Below are 27,192 nucleotides of genomic sequence, written 5' to 3'. Positions count from 1 at the left end.
GGAAGTACTATAGCTCTGTGATCAGAATGACGGCTAAACCCCACCTTTCCTTGCAATGTGATCTGGGATGGGTGATGTACAAAGTTCTTCCACAAGAGGGCAGGCACCTTCTTACTTCTCAAATGTGTCAGTCTCAGTACAGCCGTATGCTTTTCATGTCAGCAACAGCCTGGCAATTCTTTTTTAAGGATTATAAACTTGTTCCGCTAACCTTCTTCTGCTAGTTGCTTGGCTGCCTCTGTCTTTTTTTTTTTTTTTTAACAACACGGTTGGTTTTATTGAGAAGACAAAACATAACAAGCAATATGCAGACATCTCAGCAGACTGATACAGCACAGAAGTAGTCCAAAAATAAGATAACATAACAAACGAGCCAGAACAGCAAATCTATATACGAGAAAAAAAAAAAGAAAGGAAAGAGTGTTCCCATACAACAGGCTCACAGATAGACCCCTAACATACCCTTACCAAAAGTACAAGTACGGAGGAAGGGGGAGAGGGGGAAGGTGGGGGGGAGTGGCAAAGGGGGGGGGGCCAACAGGGGGGGGGGGAAGGGGGAGGCCCAACATCAACATCCCAAGAATTCAGAACTGTTCCACCCAAGGTAACCACACCCGATCAAACTTCTGCGGGCACCCTCTAACCAGATAAGTCAACTTGTATAGGGTGGCTGCCTCTGTCTTTAATGCTTTTCCCGGTCGCTGACTATGAACAAGCATACAATAACCAGTTTGCTGAGGTGAAGTCAGAACTCCCAATCGACTGAACAGTTGTTCTGGGTCAGCGTCTAACTTTTTTCCCCCCCAGAAAATAGATTAGTAATGGCATACAGCCTTATGTTTTCTTCAGGTTCCCTTGGTCAAAAACCCTATATGTGTACATTACGGATGAGCTGAATGTATCTCAGAAAAAATTTGATACATTGAATACAATCCCCATTGAAGTCGTTGGGAGCCGAATCTGCCAAATGAAATATCCTTATTTTAAAGGCTAATATGGCTAAGTTATTGCCAAAAAGAGCATGGGGGGCTAACACTGCCCTGGGGGGCATATACCAATACACTTTTTTTTTAACATCCTTTTGCAGGAAGCTATGACTTTTTTAATGCCTAAAGTACACCATTAAAAATCTGAAATTCCTTTAACCACTTCTTGCCCTCTTTATAGTAAAAAGACGGCGGGCGGGATGCACTCTCATTCTGGGATGGCATCATATGTGTGGCGATCACGGTCGGGCCATGTTCCTAGGACACAGCATGACCCCAATCTCAGTAAAGAGCCGATGACGCAGCTCTTTACCCATGTGATTGGCTGTGTCCACAAGTGCCGTTTATCAGCTTTCCTGACAGAGTGTGTGGCGAGGAGAGATGATCAGCAGCATCTCCTCGCAGGGGAGACCTGTACAGGTAATCAGGTCACTGATCATCAGTGCCCTGATTACAGTACAGCCCCAGCAGTGCCCATCAGTGACACCAATCAGTGCCCTAACTGATGCCAGTCAGTGCTGCCTTTCAGTGCCTATCAGTGGCGCTCATCTGTGCCGCCTATTAGTGTATATCAGTGTCACCTATCAGTGCCCATCAGTGGGCATATTAGTAATAGCTCCCAACTGTCCCTGATTTCGAGGGACTGTCCCTGATTTCCCTGAGCAATATTCCTGATTTGGAGCAATGTCCCTCTGTCCCTCTTTCCTGCTCATTTGACCCTCATTTTGGTCTGATCTATATAGTTGTATTCAAACTGTACTTTTTATCTTTCAAAAAAGTTTTTCCCAATGCTAAACCTTTCATCCAAATTATAAATTGCTGCATTTGTAAATTTTAAAATCCAATATAAAGGAATAGTAGCGGTTAAAAAAGTCCCTTGTGGATTCAATTAATCTTTTTTCTTTGTTAATTCTCCTTTAAGTGGGTGTGTCAGGGGTTGTGTCCTATACCTACATACATTTGCTAGTAGGTGTCCCTCATTCCCATCTCAAAATGTTGGGAGGTATGTATTAGTGCCTCCTCATCAGTGCCACCTAATCAGCGCCCTTCAGTGCTGCCTCATCAGTGCCCATATGTGCCACCTCATCAGTGCAGCCAATCAGTGCTCATCAGTGTCGCTCATCATCACACATCGGTGAAGGAGAAAAATTACTGATTTACAAAATTTACTGACAGAAACTAAGAAAAACATATTTTTTCAGTCTTTTTTTGTTTATTTAGCAAAAAATAAAAAACCCAGTAGCGATTAAATACCACCAAAAACAAGCTCTATTTGTGTGGAAAAAAATGATAAAATTTTCATTTGAATACAGTGTTGCATGACCGTCCAATTGTCATTCACAGTGTGATAGCGCTAAAAGATGAAAATTGGCCTGGGCAGGAAGGGGGTGAAAGTGCCCAGTAGGCAAGTGGTTAAATGACATGCCTGGTGCATGTCCTGAATCAGCCTGTGAAGTGGCGCATATATACAAGCTATACTACCTACTGCAGCATAGCTGACGTTTACAAAAAAAAAAGGTTTAAATTGCCTGTTATTTACTTTTCCCTGCAGCAATTCTTTAGTTTGTAAAACAAAAGTAAATGTTCAACATTAAAGGGGATGAGGGTCTGGTACATATTGTTTTTTTTGGGGAGGGGGGGGGGGGGGGTTGGGGGAGGTACATGGCATTTTTTTACAAAATTAAAAGAAAAGTATTGAAATTAGTTTTAGCTGTGCTTTTCAGCCGATAGCAGGGCGCTTTTAATCCCTGTTAACGGCCAAAAAAGGGTTAATACCACCCCTGTAGCATTGCTGCCGAAGCGATGCCTATTGATTTCAATGGGCAGGGCGGTTTGAGAGCGGTGTATACACTGCTCCTAAATCGCCCCAAAGATGCTGCTTGCAGGACTTTTTCTAATGTCCTGCAAGCTCTCCACTACAGTGTGAAAGCACTCGGGCTTTCACTCTGGAGCTGCAAGGGAGGTGTTTTTTAGGATGCTATTTTTACCCCTTTAGCGTCTAAAAAACACCTCAGTGTGAAAAGGGTCTTACCTAGGTGGATGAAGCATTGGTCCCCCGGTGCCTCTTCACTGAGAACCAAGTGATTAAACATCTCCGATGGCCCGGTTCTCTCACCTCCCTGAGCAGAGAGCTGCTGACTGTAAATGGCTCTCCACTCTACCCCCCCCCCCCCCCCCGCTCACTGGAGCGCTGAGCTGGGGAGGGGGCAGCTCGCTGAGAGGCTGAGATGGGCATTAGTCCAGGCACCTAGTGGATTCAGACTTCATTGTCGGGATGATGCAGTGCCTGGACTGATTCCAGTGACATCAGCAGAGAGCAGACTACAGTCTCTGCTGAAAACGTGTCACAGGAGTGCAAAACGATTTGCACTCCTGTGACCCATAGGAGAAGCCCAGCCAAACAAGCTCCGCCTGGACTTCTCCTTTAACCACTTCAGCCCCGGACCAATTAACAGCCTAAGGCCGCGTACACACGCGCGGACTGTTCGCCCAACTTTGTCCGTCCAACAGTTTCGGCAAACAGTCCGCTCAAACTTAGCATGGACGGACATGGCCACACACGACGGACGAACAGTTTGCTGAAACCGTGCGCGATGACGTGAACGGCACGTACGACGGGACGAAAAATACGACGTCCTATACACTGCATTATAGCTTTCGGCGTGAAAATCCTTTCTGAGCATGCGCGCAACTTTGTTTGACGAACAAGCCTACACACGGGCGGACTGTTCGCTCAAACAAGGTTTCAGCGGACAGTTTTTCGGAAATTCCGAAAAACCTTGTCCGTCCAACTGTCCGCTGAAACTGTCCGCTGAAAGCCCACACACGAGCGGACTGTCCGCCCAAACACTGTTCAGCGGACAAAGTTGGGCGAACAGTCCGCCCGTGTGTACGCGGCCTTAGGACCAGAGGTCTTTTTACAATTTCGCACTGCACTGCTTTAACTGGTGATTGCGCAGTCATGCAATGTTGTACCCAAACGAAATTTGCGTCCTTTTCTTCCCACAAATAGAGCTTTCTTTTGATGGTATTTGATTGCCTCTGCAATTTTTATTTTTTGCGATATAAATGGAAAAAGACCGAAAATTTTGAGAAAAAATTATATTTTCAAATTTTTGTTATAAGAAAAATCGAATAAACTCAATTTTAGTCATACATTTAGGGCAAAATTTATTCAGCCACATGTCTTTAGTAAAAAAAATGTCAATAAGCATATATTTATTGGTTTGCGCAAAAGTTATAGCGTCTACAAACTAGAGTATATTTTCTGGAATTTACACAGCTTTTAATTTACGACTGCCTATCTCATTTCTTGAGGTGCTAAAATGGCAGGGCAGTACAAACCCCCCCCAAATGACCCCATTTTGGAAAGTAGACACCCCAAGGAAGTTGTGGAGAGGCATGTTGAGCCCACTGAATATTTTTTTTTTGTCCCAAGTGATTGAATAATGACACACAAAAAAAAAAAAGTTTACAAAAAGTTGTCACTAAATGATATATTGCTCACACATGCCATAGTTATATGTGGAATTGCACCCCAAAATATATTCTGCTGCTTCTCCTGAGTACGAGGATACCACATATGTGGGGCTTTTTGGGAGTCTAGCCGTGTACGGCACCCCGAAAACCAATCACTGCCTTCAGGATTTCTAAGGGTGCAAATTTTTGATTTCACTCCTCACTACCTATCACAGTTTCGAAGGCCATAAAATGCCAAAATAACACAAAACCCCCCCAAATGCCCTTATTTTGGAAAGTAGACACCCCAAGGAAGTTGTGGAGAGGCATGTTGAGCCCATTGAATATTTTTTTTTGTCCCAAGTGATTGAATAATGACACAAAAAAAAAAAAAGTTTACAAAAAGTTGTCACTAAATGATATATTGCTCACACATGCCATAGTTATATGTGGAATTGTACCCCAAAATATATTCTGCTGCTTCTCCTGAGTACGAGGATACCACATATGTGGGACTTTTTGGGAGTCTAGCTGCGTACGGCACCCCGAAAACCAATCACTGCCTTCAGGGTTTCTAAGGGTGCAAATTTTTGATTTCACTCCTCACTACCTATCAAAACCCCCCCCCCCCCAAATGACCCCATTTTGGAAAGTAGACACCCCAAGCTATTTACTGAGAGGCATGTTGAGTCCATGAAATATTTTATATTTTGCCACAAGTTGCAGGAATTTTACAATTTTTTTTTTTTTTTGCACAAAGTTGTCACTAAATGATATATTGCTCACACATGCTATGGGCATAAGTCAAATTACACCCCGAAATAAATTCTGCTGCTTCTCCCGAGTACGGGGATACCACATGTGGGGGACTTTTTGGGAGCCTAGCCACGTACGGGACCCCGAAAACCAAGAACTGCCTTCCGGATTTAAATATAAAATGCTACCAAAAAAAAACTGTTAGCGATCGCAGGGATCAGGCCTGACTCTGCGATCGCTGCAGTTATGTGTTTAGTGTTTTGTAAGTGACAGTGATCGATCGATACTGCACTTGGGTGGGCTGGGCAGAGGGGCAAAACACAGGTGCCAGCAGGTATCTGGGCTGATCCCGCTAACAATGTGTTTTTTTGGAACCCTAAACTGCTGGGGATGCTAGTATAGATCTGATCAGATCAGATATTGATCTGTTCAGATTCTATACCACTACGGGAGGTTTATGCTTTGCGTGTGGGTGTTAGCGGTACTGGCACTAACCTAGCGCTGCCTGGGGCGACGCAGACCATGACCCTAAAACCTAATTGATATCACCCACCGGGTGATCAGGGGGTTAAACCTTTATTGGGTAATAAATGGTGGGTGCCCTGATGCTATAAAAAGCAAACTAACTAACCCCCTGATTGCCCCTAGTTAACCCTTTCACCCCCTTTTGCCAGTGTCACTAAGCGATCATTTTTGTGATTGCTGCATTAGTGTCGCTAGTGTCGCTAGTGTCGCTAGGTAGCTAGTTATTTTTTTAGGTTCACCGCCAGGTTTTTATAGCGCTAGGTACCCCGATATACTACTCAATAACGTACAATGTCGATGACGTACAATGGCAATACGGCGGTCCTTAAGTGGTTAAGGAAGCCAGCTGGAAAATGTAAAATACTGGAATATAATTTTTTATCTCTCTGCCTCAAAGAAAAAAAAAGGTAGGCTCTCTCTTAAAGTCAATACCAGTGCCCTTCAGATTTGGTACAGATTTTAAGAGGAAATTCTGTGCCAGAAACAAAAAAAAATGTCATGGCCCCCCCCCCCCCAAATCCATACAAGACCTTTAATCTAAGAACACAGTCTGGGGAGCATGCAGCGTATGCCCCCTTCCCCTCCTGAATCTTACCAGGCCACATACCCTCAATATGGGTAATAAATGGTGGGTGCCCTGATGCTATAAAAAGCAAACTAACCACCCGTCACACTTATACGGTGATCACTGGTGAAAGGGTTAACTAGGGGCAATCAGGGGGTTCAAATTTTTATTAGGTAGTATAAGGGGGGCCCTGGCGCTATATAAAAACCTGACGGGGAACCTAAATAACTAACTGGCTAACCAGCATCACCAGTGACACTTATACTGTGATCGCTGGTGAAAGGGTTAACTAGGGGCAATCAGGGGGTTAAAACCATTATTGGGTAGTATATGGGGGTACCTAGCGCTATAAAAACCTGGCGGTGAACCTAAAAAAATAACTAGCTACCTAGCGACACTAATGCAGCTATCAGAAAAATGATCGCTTAGTGACACTGGCAAAAGGGGGTGAAAGGGTTAACTAGTAGCAATCAGGGGGTTAAAACCATTATTGGGTAGTATATCGGGGTACCTAGCGCTATAAAAACCTGGCGGTGAACCTAAAAAAATAACTAGCTACCTAGTGACATCAGTGACACTAATGCAGCGATCAGAAAAACGATTGCTTAGTGATACTGGCAAAAGGGGGTGAAAGGGTTAACTAGGGGCAATCAGGGGGTTAAAACCATTATTGAGTAGTATATCGGGGTACCTAGCGCTATAAAAACCTGGCGGTGAACCTAAAAAAATAACTAGCTACCTAGCGACACTAGCGACACTAGCGACACTAATGCAGCAATCACAAAAATGATCGCTTAGTGACACTGGCAAAAGGGGGTGAAAGGGTTAACTAGGGGCAATCAGGGGGTTAAAACCATTATTGGGTAGTATATCGGGGTACCTAGCGCTATAAAAACCTGGCGGTGAACCTAAAAATATAACTAGCTACCTAGCGACACTAATGCAGCGATCAGAAAAATGATCGCTTAGTGACACTGGCAAAAGGGGGTGAAAGGGTTAACTCTAGGGGCAATCAGGGGGTTAAACCTTTATTGGGGGTGGTAGGGGGCTACCCTGCACCTAACACTAACTGCCCTGACAGTTTTTACTTTTACAACTGACACTGAATGCAGTGATCAGTAAATAAATGATCACTGCAATCAGTGACACTGTGACTGGGGGGGGGATCGGGGGGTGATCGGGGGGGGGGTTGTGTGCCTGTGTGTGCCTACATGTCAGTGTAGTGTTGGTGCACACTTACTTTCTGTCTTCTCCTCGTAGTCCGGTCAAAAAGACCGCCCCGAGGAGAATGACATCACTTCCTCCCTGCCTGTGTTTACTATACACAGAGGGAGGAAGCTTCTCATTCGCCAGGAGCGATCGAGAGGGGATGGCCAGAAACCAACGGCCATCCCCTCATCTCGGATCGCTCCTAAAGCGAACCGGACCGCCGTATCCAGCGGGAGGGGGTCCGTTCGGACCCCCCACCCGCTGGAAGGCAAGCACGTACATGTACGTGCTTGTGCCTGCCTGTGCCATTGCGATGACGTACAATGGCAATACAGCGGTCCTTAAGTGGTTAAGGAAGCCAGCTGGAAAATGTAAAATACTGGAATATAATTTTTTATCTCTCTGCCTCAAAGAAAAAAAAAAGGTAGGCTCTCTCTTAAAGTCAATACCAGTGCCCTTCAGATTTGGTACAGATTTTAAGAGGAAATTCTGTGCCAGAAACAAAAAAAAATGTCATGGCCCCCCCCCCCAAATCCATACAAGACCTTTAATCTAAGAACACAGTCTGGGGAGCATGCAGCGTATGCCCCCTTCCCCTCCTGAATCTTACCAGGCCACATACCCTCAATATGGGAGGACATCTTGATGTGGAGGATGTGGGTGGTGAGCTCATTTGGAATCTCAAAGTCCCCTTTAAAAATAAGGGGACCCCGAGATACCAGCTCTCTCCATGTGAATGAATAAGGGGTACATTATACCCCCTACTCATTCCCCCAAAAATAATGTTATTTGTAAATACACAAATACACTTTGACAAGTCTTTTAATGGAAATTAAAAAAAACCGTACACTCCCTCTTAAAATCAACATCAGTTCCAAAGGTTCTGATATGAATTTAGAAGGGCACTGTATTTATTTTTATTTTTTTTTTGAAAAAAGAAACTAAAACGACATACTTTTCCCCAAAAAGCTAAGGAACACCCCAAAACTAAAGGCTGAGGCACTACGAGTTTCCTCACAGTTTATACCATTGGGTGCCATTTTAAAATTCCTGCCACCACTATCTGACAGAAATAATGGTTAAGGCTGAGGGAGCTGAGTGCTGACGTCATCCCCTGGGGGAGTGTTGTGAGCGCATGTTCTGTGCTCTTGCTCCTGATATTCACCCTAGAGGAAGCCCCTTTCACACTGCTGCTTCTGCCTCAGCAGGATCAACTATTTTCCTGTTTTGTTCCAAAGTCCAACTTCATTGACTTAGTCACCTCAGACTGCCTGCGTTTCTCTTCAGCATCAGCTGCTTGGCTTTGTAAGTACACAGGACCTTTCCTCATTTTGGGTCTAGTTTTGCAAGATGTCTAAAAATAAAATGAATTTTGGCCCAAAGATTAGTTAAAAGAAGAGTGTGAGTTATTAATAAAATACATACTCACCTTTCCCCCGCTGCCTCTACACTAAGAAGTGAGCGATCAAAGACTGGTGATCGATCAGTTCTCGATCTTCATTAAGCAGTCACTGGCTCTCTGCTCTGCCCTTCCAGTGCTTACTGGAACGCTTGACTGTGAAGGGCGGGAGTGCCTGGCACAGCCACTCAGCGGCACATTGAGAGGCTGAGCTAGGTGCCAGTCCTGGCATCTGGATGGATCCTAACATATCTCTCCAGAGCCTGGACCTGCTGAGTGAGGTCAGCGGACAGCGGGCTTTAGTCCAATGTCTGCTGAATACAGTGTGAAATGTCCTCCCCGTCTTAAGTCGGGATTCTACAAGCCGTTGGGGGAAGCCCTGGCGATTAGATCGCATGGTGCCACATGCACCAATTCCATAATCAAAAAGGTGATGAAAGTGGTATGCTCGTGTAATAATTGTTAACATACAAGTGGTACCCCTTTCCAAATAAGGGTGACACCAAGTCCCACACTATCTTACCAGCGCTCCCTATGTAGTCTGGGCAGTTCTCCAGCTCTACGTAACTATCTCTTCCCACGTAAGCCATACAACTATATGTATAGCCTGTTGCCCTGTCACAGAGCTTATACATCTTGACCCCATTTCTGGCGCGCTCGCTGGGAAGATACTGTTTGATGGACAAGCAGCCAGAAAATGTAATCAGGGACTCATCAACATAGACAACTTGATCAGGAGTAAACAAGGCTGCAAAACGTTGGTTCAGGTGGTTTACGAGGGGCCGAATTTTGTAGGGTCACCCCAAGGACAACAGAGTTCATTGTCATTGAGGTGCATGAACCGCAAGATCTGCTCGTATCGTGTCCTGGTCATGGAGGCAGAGAACAAGGGCATATGATGAATTGGGTCAGTGGACCAATATGACCGCAACTCACTCTTTTTAGTTATGCCCATGAGGAGGGATAGGCCCAGAAAAGTCTTAAATTCGGAAACCGTAATTGGTTTCCAATCTCCGGCAAGGGTCAGTTGGGGATTAGAGGTGATGGATTGGCCAGCATACAAATTGCTTTGGTCCACAATAGATCTATAGAGATCTTCGGTGAAAAATAGTGAATATAAATCAAGTGATGTAAAATCAACTGTTTTGAATTCTGGGTTGGCCAGTGAATGGGGGAAGTATGGGTACTGCAGAAGTGGTGGGCTCCCAATTAGGATTGGCGAATGCAGCAGGAAGGGCACTATGGGCTCAATGGGCCTGTGTTTGTCTTCTTCTTGGTGGCTGCGGGACACTACTTGTGCTTGCCACCTCGCCAGCTTGAACTGCACTTATGGGACTCACCACATCACCAAGTGTTACTGCAGTGCTGGATGTATGACCAGGATGTACAAGGCCGCTGGTGCTTGCCAGTTCACCAGAAGGAATAGCGGCGCTAGTACTGGCTCTCTGCTCCATACGAGGGACATGCGGTTCTTGCACCTCAACGACAGCAAAAGAATGGGGTCTGGTACACCTGACCTTGGCAGGGACCACAACTCCATCGTCAGAGCTATCTGACAGGGTGCCACTGCTGTCTACAGGTTCGTATTCTGAGCCTGAATCTGACAGATGAATGACTTCCTCTTCACTATCTGTCATGCTTAGAAATGTGTAGGCCTCTTCACTAGTGTACTTTCGATTTGACATTCTGGTCTCTAAATGTGCTGGCATGCTAGTGAGACTCACAAGAAAAAAAGCACCTGACTGTCAGTGACTGATTCAAACGCTACCAAAAAAATTGTTAGCGTTCGCAGGGATCAGGCCTGACTCTGCGAGCGCTGCAGTTATGTGTTTAGTGTTTTTATGACAGTGATCGATTGATACTGCATTTGGCTGGGCTGGGAGGAGGGGCAAAATGCAGGTGCTAGCAGGTATCTGGGCTGATCCCGCTAACACTGCGTTTTTGGGAACCCTAAACTGCTGGGGACGCTAGTATAACTGTGATCAGATCAGATATTGATACGTTCAGACACTACACTACTAAAGGAAGGTGTATGGTGCGTGCAAGGGTGTTAGCGCTACTGGCACTGATCTGACTCTGCCTGGGGTAATGCAGACCCTAACTGATGCTAAAACCTAACTTTGATCACTCGCCGGGTGACCAGGGGGTTAAACCTTTATTGGGTAAAATATGGCAGGTGCCCTGATGCTATAAAAAAAATCTAGCTAAACTGCATCACCTGTGACACTTATACAGAGATCAATGGTGACGGGGTGATCAAGGGGTTAAACCTTTATTGGGGGGTTAGGGGGGGGTCCCTTGACCTATCTGGGCCTAAGACTAATTACCCTAACACTGATTAGTGTCACTAATGACACCAGTACAGAAGTGTAGTTTTGTGCAATGCACTCTGTGATTTCTTCTCTCCTTGGTGTGGAACGGAAAAGACCAACATGAGGAGAGATGACATCACTTCCCCTGTCAGTGTTTACAGTTACACAGATAGGGGAAGGATCTCATTTGTCAGGACCGATCACCAGATCCAGGCCAGATATCATTGGCCTGGGCCTGGGGATTGATCGGTTCCTGATCGAATCCAATGGTCATGGCCGACCGCACGTGCGTCATATAGCTACGACGATTCGTGCAGCCAGGCCAACCTGCCGCAGTATAACTGTGGTGGCTGTTCCGGAACAGGTTAAAGGGGCCCATACACTGCAATTAGTTAGATCTTAAATACATTTGATTTAGTGCAAGAGCCTGTTTGAGTTCCTATAATTTGAATTACTTGTTCAAGTGCATCTTCCTATTACCTATTTTGCCTAAATATTGAAATAATATATTGTACAGAGATTGGCCAACCAGATACCATAGTGCATGACCATCTTAAGTGCCAAATTTGGAATATAGATGTGCCATGACCCACTTGTAATTTCCTAACGATATTTCTTGGGCATTATACAAGACACGACTAGGCATGATGGGAATTGTAGTTCCTGAACAACTGGAGGGCCACAGTTTGAAGACCTCTAGCAGGCATGGAACTATGGTCTGGGTGGGTGCTTAAGTTACTCTATCTCGGAGCCCACCCAGTGGGAGTGGCGCTCTTGCTGTGCTTTCTGGGAGAGGGTATTTAAGATGCGAATGTCACGTGGTTTGGGGTTCCGCTCCAGAAGGGTGTACTGACTTCATGGTCCTGGTTCTCCTGACCAGCCCCCAGGCTAGCCCGAGGCAAGGAAACTAAAGGAGGATTCTGAGGTGTTTGAGTATCGTCTCCGGTTTGGGAGAGACCCATCAGCTTCATAGCATTCCAGGGGAGGACTCTTCAGAAGAAGACCATGAACGGGTTGGTTTCTTAGCAAGAGCCTGGAAGGGCTGAAGTACCTAAGAGAATCCGGTCTCATGGATATAGCCAAGCTGGCTGAAAGATCCAGGTATCACACGAGTGTTCTACAAGTTTAGTTTTCCTACGTGTTCTACAACAACGTCTGTGACAGAGACTTGTACCTGAGTAAGCAAGGTGCTTACTCAGGTACAAGTCTCTGCCACAGACGTTGGCTGCTAGGCCTTGCGAGAGAGGGACTGTCCAACTTGAGTGAATATCCAGTTGTGAATGGCTATTCTCTGAATTCAGTCAAAGTAAACAAGTTCTTCAACATTGACTTTGACACTAAGAGTACCTGAACTTCCCTTCCAACCCTCTGATCCCATTTTATGAGACTGTTCATTGTCTACATTTTTTGCAAATAAAATCCATTTGAGTGGATCTGTCGTCAGTCTCTCAAGTTACTGGGCCATCTACCATGGGTAACCTCTAGACGTGAAGTGAGGAGAAAGAAGGTAACATAAGCCCAATCTAATCTAACCAGCAGCTCCTTCGGGGGTTAGTGCTACATATATATATATATATATAATATATACACACCCACACACACACACTGAAGCAGGAAGCAATATACACTGGCCCAGAAGTGAATCTGTACACAGTACGTAGGTGTGTGTTTTGAGGCCAAATCATTTAGACTTACACACATGACCCACACAAACGCCACCCCATGTAAAAAAAAATTCAAAATTATCTTAATTTGCAAGTAAGCATCATCTCTTCCTCAGAGAACAGTGAGTGGGGCATGGTGGTGGGAAGAAATTAGCAGCAGTACAACTTCCTGGAGGGGCGTAATGTCATTCCTGTGTACTGGCCACAGCTTCCGGGAACCAGATATGCGCCATGGGTACATACCTCTGCACACACAGCAGTTGTGCATCTCACATACACAGCGGTTGCGCATCTAGCTGCAGGAACCCAATTTTTATGGAATTTAATAGTAAGGCAGATGCAGATTTACAGGACTGGACTAACAAATGTTTATAGTAAAAGACAACTGGTGTTTTCTATTAAACAAGGTCTAAATGGGCCATTGACATGCATCACAGTTTAACTTAGGAATGAGTCTTTGCAAAGTTAGGCTAAATGAAATCCTTTCTTATTTTTGCTTGGGGATAGAGTGCAGAGGGATTAGAAGTCTTGTCAATTTTTGGGGATGTCTACACCCCTGATAGGGTGAAGACACCTACCAAATTTTGCAATTTTTTTCCTTCAAATTTATTCACTTCCGGTCACATAGCCAAACTGGAATTGAGGGTAAAACCCTACGTATGTATTTTCTTGGGGACACACAAGTCAATCTAAATATGAGTTTCCCCATTAGGTAAAATACACTCTAGCATTTTGCTCTGTACACCCCAAATTATTAGGTATCTTTGGGGTTTATTTACTAAAGGCAAATCCACTTTGTACTACAAGTGCACTTGGAAGTGCAGTTGCTAGAGATCTGAGGGGGACATGCAAGGAAAATAAAAAAAACAGCATCTTTGCTTCTACATGATTGGATGATAAAATCACCAGTGCTTCACCTCAGATATACAGTGAGTACACTTGTATTGCAGAGTGGATTTTCCTTTAATAAACCCCAAAATACCTAATAATGTGGGGTGTACACAACAAAGTGCTAGAGTGCAATTTGCCTAATGGGGACACTAGTTAGATTGACCTGTGTGTCCCCAAGGAAAGACATTGGTAGGGTTTTACCCTAACTTCATGTTTGGCTAGGTGACAGAAAGTAAAGCCAATTTTCAGAAAAGGGACACAAAATCCAACCTAAAAAAATAGTCTATAGAATGTGCTAGAGCGATTTGTATTTGGCCTCTCTTTTACTAGATGGGTGAAACTACTCTATAATGAACTTAGAGCAAGAATTAAGATTGGTAAATGAACGTTCAGAGATGCTCCAGCTGGAGAGAGGGACGAGACAGGGCTGTCCCCTGTCTCCCCTATTGTTTCTCTTGCAATAGAACCCCTAGCAATTATGACTAGATCACGACTAGGCATACAGGTGTTCCAGCGCCAGCTGGAAGAAGACAGAATTGCGCTGTTTGCAGGTGATGTTTTGTTTTTTCTTGGAGATGTTGAATCTTCGCTAAATACAGTAATACTAATGGTTGGCGAGTTTGGGCAACTTTCTGGTCTGGTCATTAATTGGGACAAGTCGGCTCTGTTAGCAGTCGACCCACTTGGTGACCAGTTACTGCCGGGATTTCCCCTCCTGAAAGCCGTGACCAAGCTAAAATAATTGGGTGTTTGGATTGCTAGTGATATAAACCAATATGTCAATGATAATTTACCCCATTGCTATTGAAATTAAATCAAAAGGGAGACATTTGGTGCCACCTCCCTCTGTCTGTCGCAGGGTGTTGTAACCTAATTAAGATGATATGGCTCCCACAGATATTGTATATACTCCATAACTCTCCAACCTGGATTGGTCAGAAGTGGTTTAAGAAGATTAAATCCCTGTATAGGGATTTAATTTGGAAGAAGGGCCAATCTAGGATTGGACTGCAAACCATGCAATTACTGATCGAAGAAGGAAGTATGGCGATCTCGCATCCGAGATTATACTTTTTGTCATCTCAGCTCCAACATCTAGTGGGCTGTGGAGCCCTAGGGGGTGGGAACTCCAGCAACAAAATGATGATAATGGGAGCCCCACATAACACACTAGTGAAGGCATTATAAGCAGACTCTTTTATATATAGATGCCCAACGATAGTACTAGTTACTAAAGTGTGGCAGCCAACAAAGGCACCAATGGGGTAACTGAATATACCCCTCTATGGCATAACAAAAATCTGGCCAAAATGAGGGGTATAGAGAGACCCCGGGAATGGGAAAGACAAGGCATTAGCCGGTTAATTCAATTATATAAGGGAAACCTTATGAAGACAATCATAGATTTAAGGCGGAAATTTAACATTTCAAACAAGGCGTTTTATAAACATCTCCAGATTAGACATGCCATTGAAGCTCAATTCAGGTCCCAAACCATTGAGTGGATTCAGATTCCGGTACACCTAAAAATAATTAAGCCAGTTTCAACGAAAAGGCTTAATTTCCATGTTCCATGCCCAGTGGTAGTCATGTTCCCTGTATTGCTTTCTTTTATGTGATCACGCTTTTATTTTTATTTTAAAACATATTTTATATTCTGTATTCGCTGATTTCATGCCAATAAACAGCCATCCGATATTTTTCATCTACACTATGGGAAGCTGTTCTTTTTTGTCCCTTATGTGATCCTCTATATGAGTTTGGAGTTACCTACCATTCCTGGTTTTTTTGGAGTTGAGTTTTTCCGTCCATTCCACCGGGACCCTGGAGAAACAGGAATCTTGGGGAGGACGACACGGATCATTTCTCCTATGACCAGAGGACCTACAATAATCTCAACGGCTGGTAGACCTGTGGGGATCCACCTATCTCTATATGCACATATGACCTCATGGTTCTGGTAAGAGTACCCATCTTGTTCGTTTTTACCTAGAATCCACTGCTTTAAGATGTCTTCAAGATCACCTTCTAGCTTCTATATTATGTGAAATATCCCAATTTATGTCCTGTGAGGACTCTAAGGACTTTTTGCATTCACCGAGCATTTGGACTTCATCCACTTTCTTTTTTACTATTTGTCACGTGTTTTTTCACAGTATTTTTTAGCGCTACATTATATTGTTTGAGTTTTATATATGAATTTGGTTATGTTCGTATGTAGCTGCTGGTTCACGCACTAATTTTTTTTCTTTTTGGTTAGCGCAATATTTTTCCCTTTTTTTTATAATCAATAGCTACCTGCCACATATTCCCTTGCCAGCTGACCCCTCTTCTATTCCTCACAGGGTGGTCCTTCTTTGGGACCGTTTATTTTTACCCAGCTTGGTGGTTATTTTGCCTTTTTTTCTAAGGCTTCTTCCCTCTGAGAGTCCCTCTTTCCCTACCTGAACACATTCTTTCAAAGATATTAGAGTTCTTTGGTTCTATATGGCATCTAGTATCAGCCCTTCACAGGGTCACAGTACCACAACCTGTTTTTCTGTTGCTGTTTTCAAACAGTTCTTTGACAGGTGGCCGTTTGATCTTCTGCTGATCCTTACTACTTCCGATGTTGACTGTCTGTTCAGGTCAGATGACTCTTCTTGTTTTTTTTGTGGGTCTGTTGCTGCTATTTTAGCTGGTTTGTTGCCTTCCCCTCAATTTATTGCTTTGGGACATCCCAGGGTCTAAGAATCAATTAGGCGTCCTATACTGTACCATTAGGATAAAAAGAATTTTGACATACCCATAAATTCTATAATTTGGAGTACAGTACATGGCACAGGTCCCTCTCCTTTTTTCTTTGTGATCTCCTTATTGCTTGCTAAAAAAATGGAGCCATATGGTATAGGCTGGGTTATATGGGTATACCTGAAGGTAGAGGCATATAACCCATGGTCTAAGAATCAACACCTGTGTCCTGTACTGTACTCCAAGGTATAAAATTTAGAGGTGCGTCATTTATTTATTCTGGGCACTAAAACCCATGCACTGAGGTCTAGCTGGCATTGATTCTCAGGACCAAAAAAATAACATACCACTGTTTTTAATTAAATAAGGATAGTCATACTAGCTCACTACATATGTAGGCTTTGCTTTGTGCTTGTCGTTGATATGCAATATCTTGCTATTCTTCCTATCTCACTACTAGTCTACTAAGGTTTGGCCTAAAGCTGGGTATACACGGAGAGAGCTTTGGTGAGTTGTTGATCAACGGGTCCATATTCTCAGGACCAAAAAAACAACATACCACTGTTTTTAATTAAATAAGGATAGTCATACTAGCTCAATACATATGTAGGCTTTGCTTTGTGCTTGTCGATGATATGTAATATCTTGCTATTCTTCCTATCTCACTACTAGTCTACTATGGTTTGGCCTAAAGCTGGGTATACAAAGAGAGAGCTTTGGTGAGTTGTTGGTCAACTAGTCCAAATTTGAGCAATGGGTGACTATTTTGGCACCCTCCTGTGCCACAATCTTTGATCTGAAAATCAGTGGAGCTGCATTGGAAATTGTCAGCTAAATATTGACTGCATCCAATCAGATGTAACCATTCTTTAGGTTCCAACACCAGAGGTTGTCAGCATACAAAAGCTGGCAGGGGAGAATACTCCATCTACGCTGTTCAGTGTGTATCCATGGATTTCTCTTGTTCAGCCCATGGAGCTAAACAAGAGCAATCTTCCAGTGTATAGTCTGCTTACTAAAACACACTCCCTGCATGCAAAACACCCAATGTGCCAATATAACTGCCCGATTGATTCATCTGAAGTGTAAATTTTAAAGTGTATGTACATCCAAAAGTAAAAAATTATTATATTGCAGTTTATTGGTCCTCAGTTGTAACATATTTCCTGTCCTAGGGTGACCATGCTTACATCTGGTACATGAGTATTTACTGTAAAGAGTACCAGCACTGCATCTGCGTCTGCCATCCTAGGATAGGAAGTATGTTAAAACTACACAACACCTCCCCTTCTTATCTCTTAACATAATGGGTAAGGGAGATTCTATAGTTTCAAGGTAACCTGGGCAGGGCTAATGAGATGGCATGAGTTAATACTGCTGAGTGCAGAGGTGTTTTCTGTCAGAATAGACCTGACTTAAAGGGGCTGATGAAATATGTGAAAAAGTGAATAGGGTGTTACCTTTAAAAGTAAATGCACCTTATAAAATACTTTACAGGTGGTATTAGACTCTAGCTAGGCTGGTAGGTTTTATTCCAACCTATTCTCCCCTTTGCTTCCATGGATGTTCCCAAGAGGGCACTATGGTGCACATTTGATGGACATGTCCAAGGGTATGCAGATTATGGGTCAGATTCTACACTCTTCTTTGCAACTTATTCCATACCAACCTGAAAAGGGATCCTTATGAGGCTCTTCTGTGTAAGCCAATTACAGAACTGCTTCGTCCGGAGTGTCAGCCGGTGCTGCATCTCTTTACTACAACTAAACTAACTTCAGCAAGGGCATGGAAGACACCCGTACTCAGATTTGAGGCGGTTAAAAACCGTATGAATGATATTATGGTAAATGAAAAGCTGACAGCTATACTTTCAGACACTCATAACAAATTGCTTCAGGTTTGACATCCTTGGGTTGCCTACATTCAACCTTCCAAATTTGATTCAATGCTTCTCTCAATCTGCCCCCCACCCCGTGGTCTCCCCTTCTTTCTTGCTTTTCTTTCCTTTCATATTCTTGGTCTGCTACCCCCTCTTCCTCTTCCTTTCTTTTGTCACCTTTCTTATTTATCCTTTTAGCTCATCAGGCCACCAGGCATTTGCCTGGGTGGGATGGTTACATGGTTAACTTCTAGCATTCCTATGTAGTATATCCTTGATAATATACTTTTCAAATATATGGTTTGATAGCAAACTGCACTGAAAACTCCGTAAGGATGTTTTCTACCTATATTTGGTGCAGCATGTCTCAGAATACAGAGGTTCCGGGCTGTGATATCAATCTTCCAAATGTTATGTATAACTATTCTTGGAATCTCTAGGATGTATCTACCTACTTAATTTTGTTTTCTCTATTCATATTATTATGTTTATTCGAAGATCAATGTGATGAGTTCTTAAGTTGGAATGAATATTAATAAAACTCTTTGTAAAAAAAAAAAAAAAAAAAAAAAGTAAATGCTAATTATTACACCAGCAGAGTGTGCTGTTCATATACAGTATCTCACAAAAGTGAGCACAACCCCTCACATTTTTGTAAATATTTTATTATATATTTTCATGTGACAATACTGAAGAAATTACACTTTGCGAGTGGTTAAAGAAGGGCACAAATAATGCAAGGGGTGTACTCACTTTTGTGAGATACTGTACTTGTTTCTTTTATATCTTGCATACTCTAACAGTGAGCTTTTCTTGCCATAATTCCAGACTCTATTCCAGCCCACCTAAGAGTTTTGGGTGTTTCCACACACATTTTTCTGCCCTTCTTTAACCACTTGCCGCCTGCCCACCTTCAAATGATGGTGGGGCGGTGTGGCTCTCGTTCTGAGTGGACGTCATATGATGGCTTCCCAGAACGACCACTCTCGCACACCCATGGGGGCGTGCAGCGTGGCAATCATGGAACTGTGTTGCTAGGAGACAGCGCAAATCAAATCTCTTTACATGTGCCCGGCTCTTTAACCATGCTGGGCACATGCAAACACAGAGATGCCGGTAATCGGTGCTCCTCGCCTCACACTTATAGAGTGTGAGGAGAGATGAGAGAAAATCAGCGGCATCTCCTTGCAGAGGATACCTAGGTATGTAATCAGGGCACTGATTACAATTAAGTGCCCACCACTGCTAGCAATCAGTGCCCACAAATGGCAGCAAGCAGTGACCATTAGTGATGCCAGTCAGTGCTGGCTATCAGTGCTGCCCATCAATGCCCATCAGTGCCGCTTATCCATGCCACCTATCTGTGCCCACCACTGCTGCCTATTTGTGCCCACCAATGCCACCTATCAATGCCCACCAGTGCCACCCATCAGTACTGCATATCTGTGCCACCTATCAGTGCCTATAAGTGCGGCATATCCATGCCTCCTCATCAGTGCCACCTAATCAGTGTCCAAAGGTGCTGCCACATCAGTGCCCATCGGTGCAGCCTTTCTGTGCCCATCAGTGAAGGAGAAAAATTACTTATTTACAAAATGTACTGACAAAAACTAAGAAAAACTTTTTTTTCCCAAAAATTTGGGTCTTTTTTTTAGGAAAAAAATAAAAAACTGAGAAGTGATTAAATACCACCAAAAGAAAGCTCTATGTGTGTGTAGAAAATGATAAAAAATTCACATGGTTACAGTGTAGCATGACCGCATAATTGTCATTCAAAGTGTGACAGCTCTGAAAGCTGAAAAATGGCCTGGGCAGGAAGTAAGTGCCCTGTATTGAGGTTAATTGGTATATTTATATTGCATTAGCATTCACACAGACTTTACATACTATTGCCGCAATGTGTGTAATATGTTTATTCCCTATGATCGGCAGCTCAGTCTAGTGACTGTATTGTGGCATTTTCTTGAAATACCTAAAAAATACAGCAATAAGGGCACTACATGGAGCTAATGATCATAGGAAATAAACATGTTACACAGACGATAGTGAATATTCATGATGGCTGTGCAAAGGCTTAAGGCATTAACACAAATTTTTTTTTAATTACTAGACCCCCTAAGTGCTTCAGCACATTCCAATGTAATCTCCATTATGTAAAATAAAAATCCAATGGGGAGAGCAGGACCCCACATAGCAGCCCCAGCAGGAACTGGAGTGCAGGTATTATTGAGTGATAGAGTCCCCAAGATATATATAACTGATATATATATAGAGAGAGATATATAACTGTTTGGTGGTTACAATTTTCCAACATCTATCAGAACATTTAAAAAGTATTAAGTATTAGGTTTGAATGGATTAGTCCTTAAATTTACCACTGAAATGTCAGCACTAAAGGCACCTGAATCATACCCAAAATAAATTATTTTAAAATAAAGTGTTTTTCCCTTTTATTTCAAGTCATTGTAAAATATGAGTTAGTGTTAAAACAATCTAATTAAAAACAACTCCATCTGTGAAGGAAAGAGGTTTGCAGCAGCAATGTCCTTTGTTTTCTAGAACTCATAACTACATCTTTTTCAATCCATGCCACAAACGCCGCATAGAAGATACTCCTTGTGCCAGAATCATGGGTATCTACATCCATTTGTCCAGTCAGCTGGGTGTTAGATAAGCAGCCTATATAGTGTTTGCCATATCTTCCATCTCCAGTCATCAGTAGTGAACATTCTCCCAGCTAGGCCTCCTCCTTAAATCTTTCTAAAAATCTTTCTGGTAGACTTGCCATGGTGCTCCCCTTCTGGAAGTCAGTTGAAAGGTCCAAAAAACAATCTTAAGGGAATTATAGAACAAGCCTTCTTAGGGTGAAAAATGAACAAGAAAGTAATACAAAAAAAATTTGAAAATGAAAGGCAGTGGACAGTCTGGAGTAAATTGCCCTGGCAGCACAGGAGGAGAAGAGGGTTTGATAACAAGTAAGGGATATCTGAATGGGTTGCTGCACCCAAGTCTCCTTGCCAGAAAGGTTAGGAGCAGAATGGCTCAGTCTTTATTTCCTTTGCATGTGTTAGTCACCATTGTAGGGTAGAGAGGAGTGAGGAGAGCAGGAAGAGCCATTTAGGATACAGGGTCTGTTCGACAATGTGTATCAGTCTCTTCTTGGGATGCACTGATGAAGGATGTTCGCATGCTAGGAGAGTACTGGTGGACCCAACGCCATAGAGTGCAGAATAAATTAAAAAAAAAGCAATAGATTAGAATTCAGTAAAAGTAGTCATAAAATGCATATTAGCACAATTACATAAACACATACTGCAATCACTAGGGGCTTATTCCCACCATGTCCATTATGGTTAATTTTTCTGCACTTAACCATTCTCCTATCCATGTTCAGTGTAAACGGGGTACATTATAAATGTGTATATAGACTGTGCTGCCAAAAAATGTGAATCGAGATTACTAAACAGTTTACCACATATAAAAGTACAATAAATAAATAAACAGCACTAAAAAATCTTTCCTTATAGTTGAGCTCCTCCATGCCTCTTATCAGTTTGGTTGCCCTGCTCTGCACTTTCTCCAGGTCCCCAATATCCTTTTTGTGAACTGGTGCCCAAAATTGAACTGCATAATCCAGGTGAGGTCTTGCTAATGATTTTTAAAGGGGGAGGTTTATATTTCTTACTATCTGTAATCGTTTAATTCAAGAAAGTATTTTGCTAGGTTTAAAAATTGCAGCCTGGCATTGCATGCTATTATTAAGTCTATGATCTAGTAGAACCAGACCTCAATGCCTTCCACAAAGGTAGCTGACTCCTTTTGTAGAAGGCACCATCATAAATGCATTGGACACCTAATACACCTTCTATATTTACCAGGCCACACACAAAAGAATGACATTTGGCACTCACAGAACCCAGATACTTTCTACTCTTCCATACACACAACATACTCTTGCATTGACCTCTTCTTGGTCCAGCGAGGGACAATTCCTCTCATATTGAGAGGCAATATCATGTGGTCTGACCATCCTCTATTATCATTGTGATTTATGCTTACATTTGTAAAAAAGGCTTGGCAAGGTATTGGAAATTGAACGAAAGCCCACTCCATCATTTTCAAATCTTGTCAGACATGGCTCGGGAAATAGACACATACTTCTCATAAACACCACTGGGGACAATGAGCTCATGATGGTACTAGAAGCCCACAAACTGTATATTCGGGGGCTCTTTAATAAAGAGAAGCCAAAATCACCAAACTTCTCAATGACAGTCATGTTCTAGAACTCAAGATTCCACTAGAGAAACATAACTCCTATCCCTGACACACCAAATCAACTCTTATGCCGTGTACACACGACCGGACTTTCCGGCAAACTAGGTCCGACGGTCTTCCCGATGGACTTTCGGCGGAGTTCCGACAGACTTTCCGAACTAATGGACTTGGCCACACACGAACAGGCTAAATCCGTTTGAAAGTCTGTTCGTTTTAAACGTGATGACGTAAGATGGGACTAAAAAGGGAAGTTCAATAGCCAGTAGCCAATAGCTTCCCTTGCATTGTATTTGGTCTGTTCAGACCAGCATACAGACGAATGGGCTTCCCGATAGGAATTGAGCCTGTTGGACAGATTTGAAAGATTTTCTATTTCTAGGTCCGTTGGAGTTTTTAAATAAAAAACGATCGGATTATCCCATACACGATCAGATTGTCCGACGGACTGATTCCGTCGGACCTAGTCTGCCGGAAAGTCCGGTCATGTGTACGCAGCATCAATAGTACAGGGCAAAAACATTCCTTACCCACTGCCACATTTTTGTTGGCATCTTACAACCATGGCACTAAAAGACTAACAACCCAACGATGCCGCCTTATGCGTTCCAACAATGTGACGATCTGCGCTTGCGCCAAATTTTGTGCCCACACCCCTGAGTCCAGGTTCAAGCCCCACCATCCAACAGTTGGAAAGCATATGGCGGCGTCGCGCATGCCCACTCCAGTTGGTAGCAAAATGTGATGGGTAGCCGAATGTGACGTGACACTGGCAAGTCTCTTGGCCCAGATGGCTTGAATATATACAATATTATAAAATGCTTTTACCACATCTGACACCACACTATACGATAGCTCTCAATATCTTTAAGGCCTCATGTACATTGCTGCTGCTAAACGGACGTTTAGGAGCAGTTGGACATTTTTTTCAACTGCTCCTGAACTCTCCTCTATGTTATCTTATCAGTACATGTACACAGGGTCATTTATAGTCATTTCTAGGCAGTTGAGTTTAGAGGCCTTTTATAGAAAGCAAAAAATTTGTTCAGATGCTGAGTTTAGAGGCATTTCAAGCGCCAAACGCTTCTAAACGAGGTAACTCGCATTTAGCCATGTTTCAATAAAAAATGCAGTATATAAACGCGGCAAGACGGATGTTTGAAATGTGAGTTACTATCTGTCAAGTTAAATCGTTCAGGAGAGGTTGTAAAAACATCTTGTGTACATTAAGCCTAATGCCGCGTACACACGATCGGACTATCTGGCGGACAATCCGACGGACTTTGCAGCTGAGGTCCGCCTGACTTTCAAGTGAATGGACTTGGCCACACACGATCACTCCAAAAGTCCGGCGGATTCGAACGTGATGACGTAGAATAAGAAAGTTTATAGCCACTAGTCAATAGCTGCCCTAGCGCCAGTTTTAGTCCGTCGGACTAGCACACAGACAAACGGATTGTCCGCTAAAAGCCGAGTCCGGAGGACAATTTTGAAGCAAGTTTTATTTCTAGGTCTGCTGGACTTTTGGGAAGAAAGAGGCTGCTGGAGCCCACACACGATCAAATTTTCCGGCGGACTCATCACTCTCATTTCTTTCAGGAGTCACTGAGAGCCCACATTACAGTGATATCCACAGAAGGGAAACTGTGCCAGTTACCTTTCTTTTCATTCCTAAACATTGATATTAAACTCCTTACAAAAATCCTGGCCAACTAGTTTCTTCCTCATATTGTAAACATATTGAGACTTGATTAATTATACTTGACTAAGTGGATTTTAGCCTCTCAAAATGCTCAGTTTAATCCATGCTCCTATCATCTCCAACCCTCCCTGTCTCCCTTTCTTGATGGATGCTAAAGAGGCCTTTGAGTAAATTGAGTGAGAGATAATATGATGGCATAGTTTACTAGAATTTATTATAACCTGCCTGGCCATGTTAAGGTTAATAGGAACCCTTATAAGCACCCTTATAATCTCCATTTTCACATGCTAGGGGTGCCCAATATTCCCCCCTTTCTTTTGATCTGTCAGCTCAATGTTTTCCACCTTTTTATGGGTTAATAAACATCCCGGACTCAAAGCCCAACTCTTCAATATTCGCAATGCATATGGGGGCTTTGCTATCCATGATTTACTTAAATATTACTTATCCTGCCACCAGATCAGACTGATAGACACAGTAGAGTCGAAGTACTAAAACTAGAGAGTGCAAAATCTGGGGCAGCTGTGCATGGTAGCCAATCAGCTTCTAACTTCAGCTTGTTAAATTAAGCTTTGACAAAAAAACGGGAACTGGATTGGTTTATATGCACCAAATTTTGCACTCTCCACTGTTTCCTATAGCCCAACTTTATGCTGAACTGATTGGATGGAGTGTTACGGAGCTTACTCGTGAAACAACTTTTCCAATCCTCACACTTAATCCAGATGGAGCATTGGCCCTTCACTGAGGCTCTGATAACTGTCACTGGCCCTACAACTAAAGCTGACCATTCATTATACAATTTTATTATTAAATTTCCTTTAGATCCTTTAGAGCCTGCCTGATTCCATACAAATTGAGAGTGTTTAGGTTTCCCCTCATATTATATGGTTTTGGAAAATTGTACAAGAAAATCGTATAATCTATGGCCAGCCTAAACCACTTCCTTTCTTCCCTACCATCACCAGTAACATTCTTTAGACCCCATACTAACTTTAAAACATTATATATGGACACAGACCTTTCCATATTTTACACACACCTTTCTCACTAAAAAAGACACAAGAGGGCGCACACACCTCATGCATTACCACTGACAAATTTATTACGTATACCAAGACAAATGGATACTCACAATCGAATAAAAGCAGTATGCATATACATCAAAATCTCCAGCAGAACAGGATGTGCATGTCATAGGACCACATCTGATTGGACGGCTAACGCGTTTTGGGGGACAGCTTTCCTTCCTCAGAGCTCCTCCCCTTTCTCAACCAAAGGCAGGTCAGATAGTTCTGTACCTTCAGCAATGGGAGAAAGGTCTTTGTGTATCTTTTACACCAGAACAGTACTAAGAATCCTCAAAACGTCATTCTGAACTCCTCCAACTGCACTAGACTCCACCAAACCAACTTTAATATACAGTATTTAAATGCTACTGGACTCCAATGGTTATTCAAAAATTCTATCCAAGTATCTGTTGGAAAATGTTGGCACTCATACAGTCCCTGATAGGAGAAAATCAACGTTAAATACTCACCTAAGCTGTGTTTTTTTTCAAACCATTTTAGGCGAACTTAACAGAGTTTAGCATCGTTTGGTGTCTAGGCGTTTATTTCTTTATTTGGCCAGAATTTTAATGTATTCTGGCTATTGAAATGAATAAATTCTGAAGTGCTAAGCACCGCCGGTGTTTGTAATTTTTGTGCCCAAAAGTTCCTTTCAGGCTGCCTCTAAACTCTGCTGCTCCTAAACTCCTCTAAAAGCTTTATGGCTCAGAGTAACTTACAGAATAGGTGTTAAATGTTAGGGAGAGTTTCGGGGTTAAAGTGGTTATAAACCCTTACAAACCACTTTGGCCTACAGGTAAGCCTAGATTAAGGCTTACCTGTAGGTCCAAGAAATATCTCCTAAACCTAAACGGTTTAGGAGATATTTGCCCGAAGACAGGCACCGCTGTCTACGTCGCATGCGCCGTAGACAGCGGCGCGCAGGCGCACAGAGTGCGCCATTGTCAATGACGAAGTTGCCGCGCGTGTCGGCTCTCGTGTGCATGCGTGGGAGTGACGTCATCGCGGCTTTGCCGAATGACAGCGGAGGAGCTGCGAGACCCCACCGAGAAGATGGATGCGCCGGACTACAGGGGACATCGGTGACTTCGCTGGCTCCTGTGTCAGGTAAGTGACACATAATGGACTACTATGCAATGCATGGTAGTCCATTATGCTTTGCCTTTGCAGGGAATGAAAGAGGAAGTAAACTCATCAGGGTTTACTTCCTCTTTAAGGGTGAATTCATGGGTTAGGTCTATGTTGTTTTACATGAGTCTGAAAGCATATTACATTCTGTATGCATACTGTACATTGCATCTGTTTACATACATCATTGTCACCCAGTTCCATGAAATACGTGATATACTTGGGTCACCTGAATCTCGTGTTACATCATCTTTTACCATAATTTCTGCATACAGTTCATTTTATAGGCCTTTTTGTGGTGTTCTTTATTTGACCTTGTTGATGCATCCTATATCACTACCTCCAATCTGTCACATTCATGGCTTTGTGACTTTCAGCTCTTCAGCACGTATTCTCTGTTGTCTGATACTGTGCTAGACTCTATACTCAACCTGTGTGAAATATGGGCTTTCCAGCGTATCCCAAAACAAATACACTTATTTTAGTGTGCTCTATGAAGAAAACATAGAATCAAATTATTCAAATTAATTCCAGCCATATATGGTTCAAATCTCCGCAGTAGCTGGCCAAGATTCAAACCATGTATAGGCAGGCTGAATGTACCGATCAATCAACTTGGGTACAACCAGCCTTCTGGATTTT

General features: G+C 43.0%; 1 protein-coding gene across 2 annotated transcripts in view; it reads right to left on the bottom strand.

Moving 5' to 3' along the window:
* Positions 1 to 20,808: 20,808 nt before the first annotated feature.
* The window catches only part of TTYH1 (tweety family member 1), a 279,501-nt gene continuing 273,117 nt past the window's right edge, over positions 20,809 to 27,192 (bottom strand). For both annotated transcript variants that reach the window (XM_077457547.1, XM_077457548.1), the window contains exon 14: positions 20,809 to 21,576. In XM_077457547.1, the coding sequence (XP_077313673.1) occupies positions 21,493 to 21,576 (84 nt within the window). In that variant the 3' untranslated portion in view covers positions 20,809 to 21,492. The remainder of the gene's footprint in view (positions 21,577 to 27,192) is intronic.

This window comes from Lithobates pipiens, unplaced genomic scaffold (genome assembly GCF_037356315.1).
Source record: "Lithobates pipiens isolate NorthernLeopardFrog02 unplaced genomic scaffold, aLitPip1_a1.2 Scaffold_27, whole genome shotgun sequence".
Classification (NCBI taxonomy): domain Eukaryota; kingdom Metazoa; phylum Chordata; class Amphibia; order Anura; family Ranidae; genus Lithobates; species Lithobates pipiens.
Note: the sequence above shows the minus strand (reverse complement) of the source record. Positions and strands in the feature narration are given on the sequence as shown.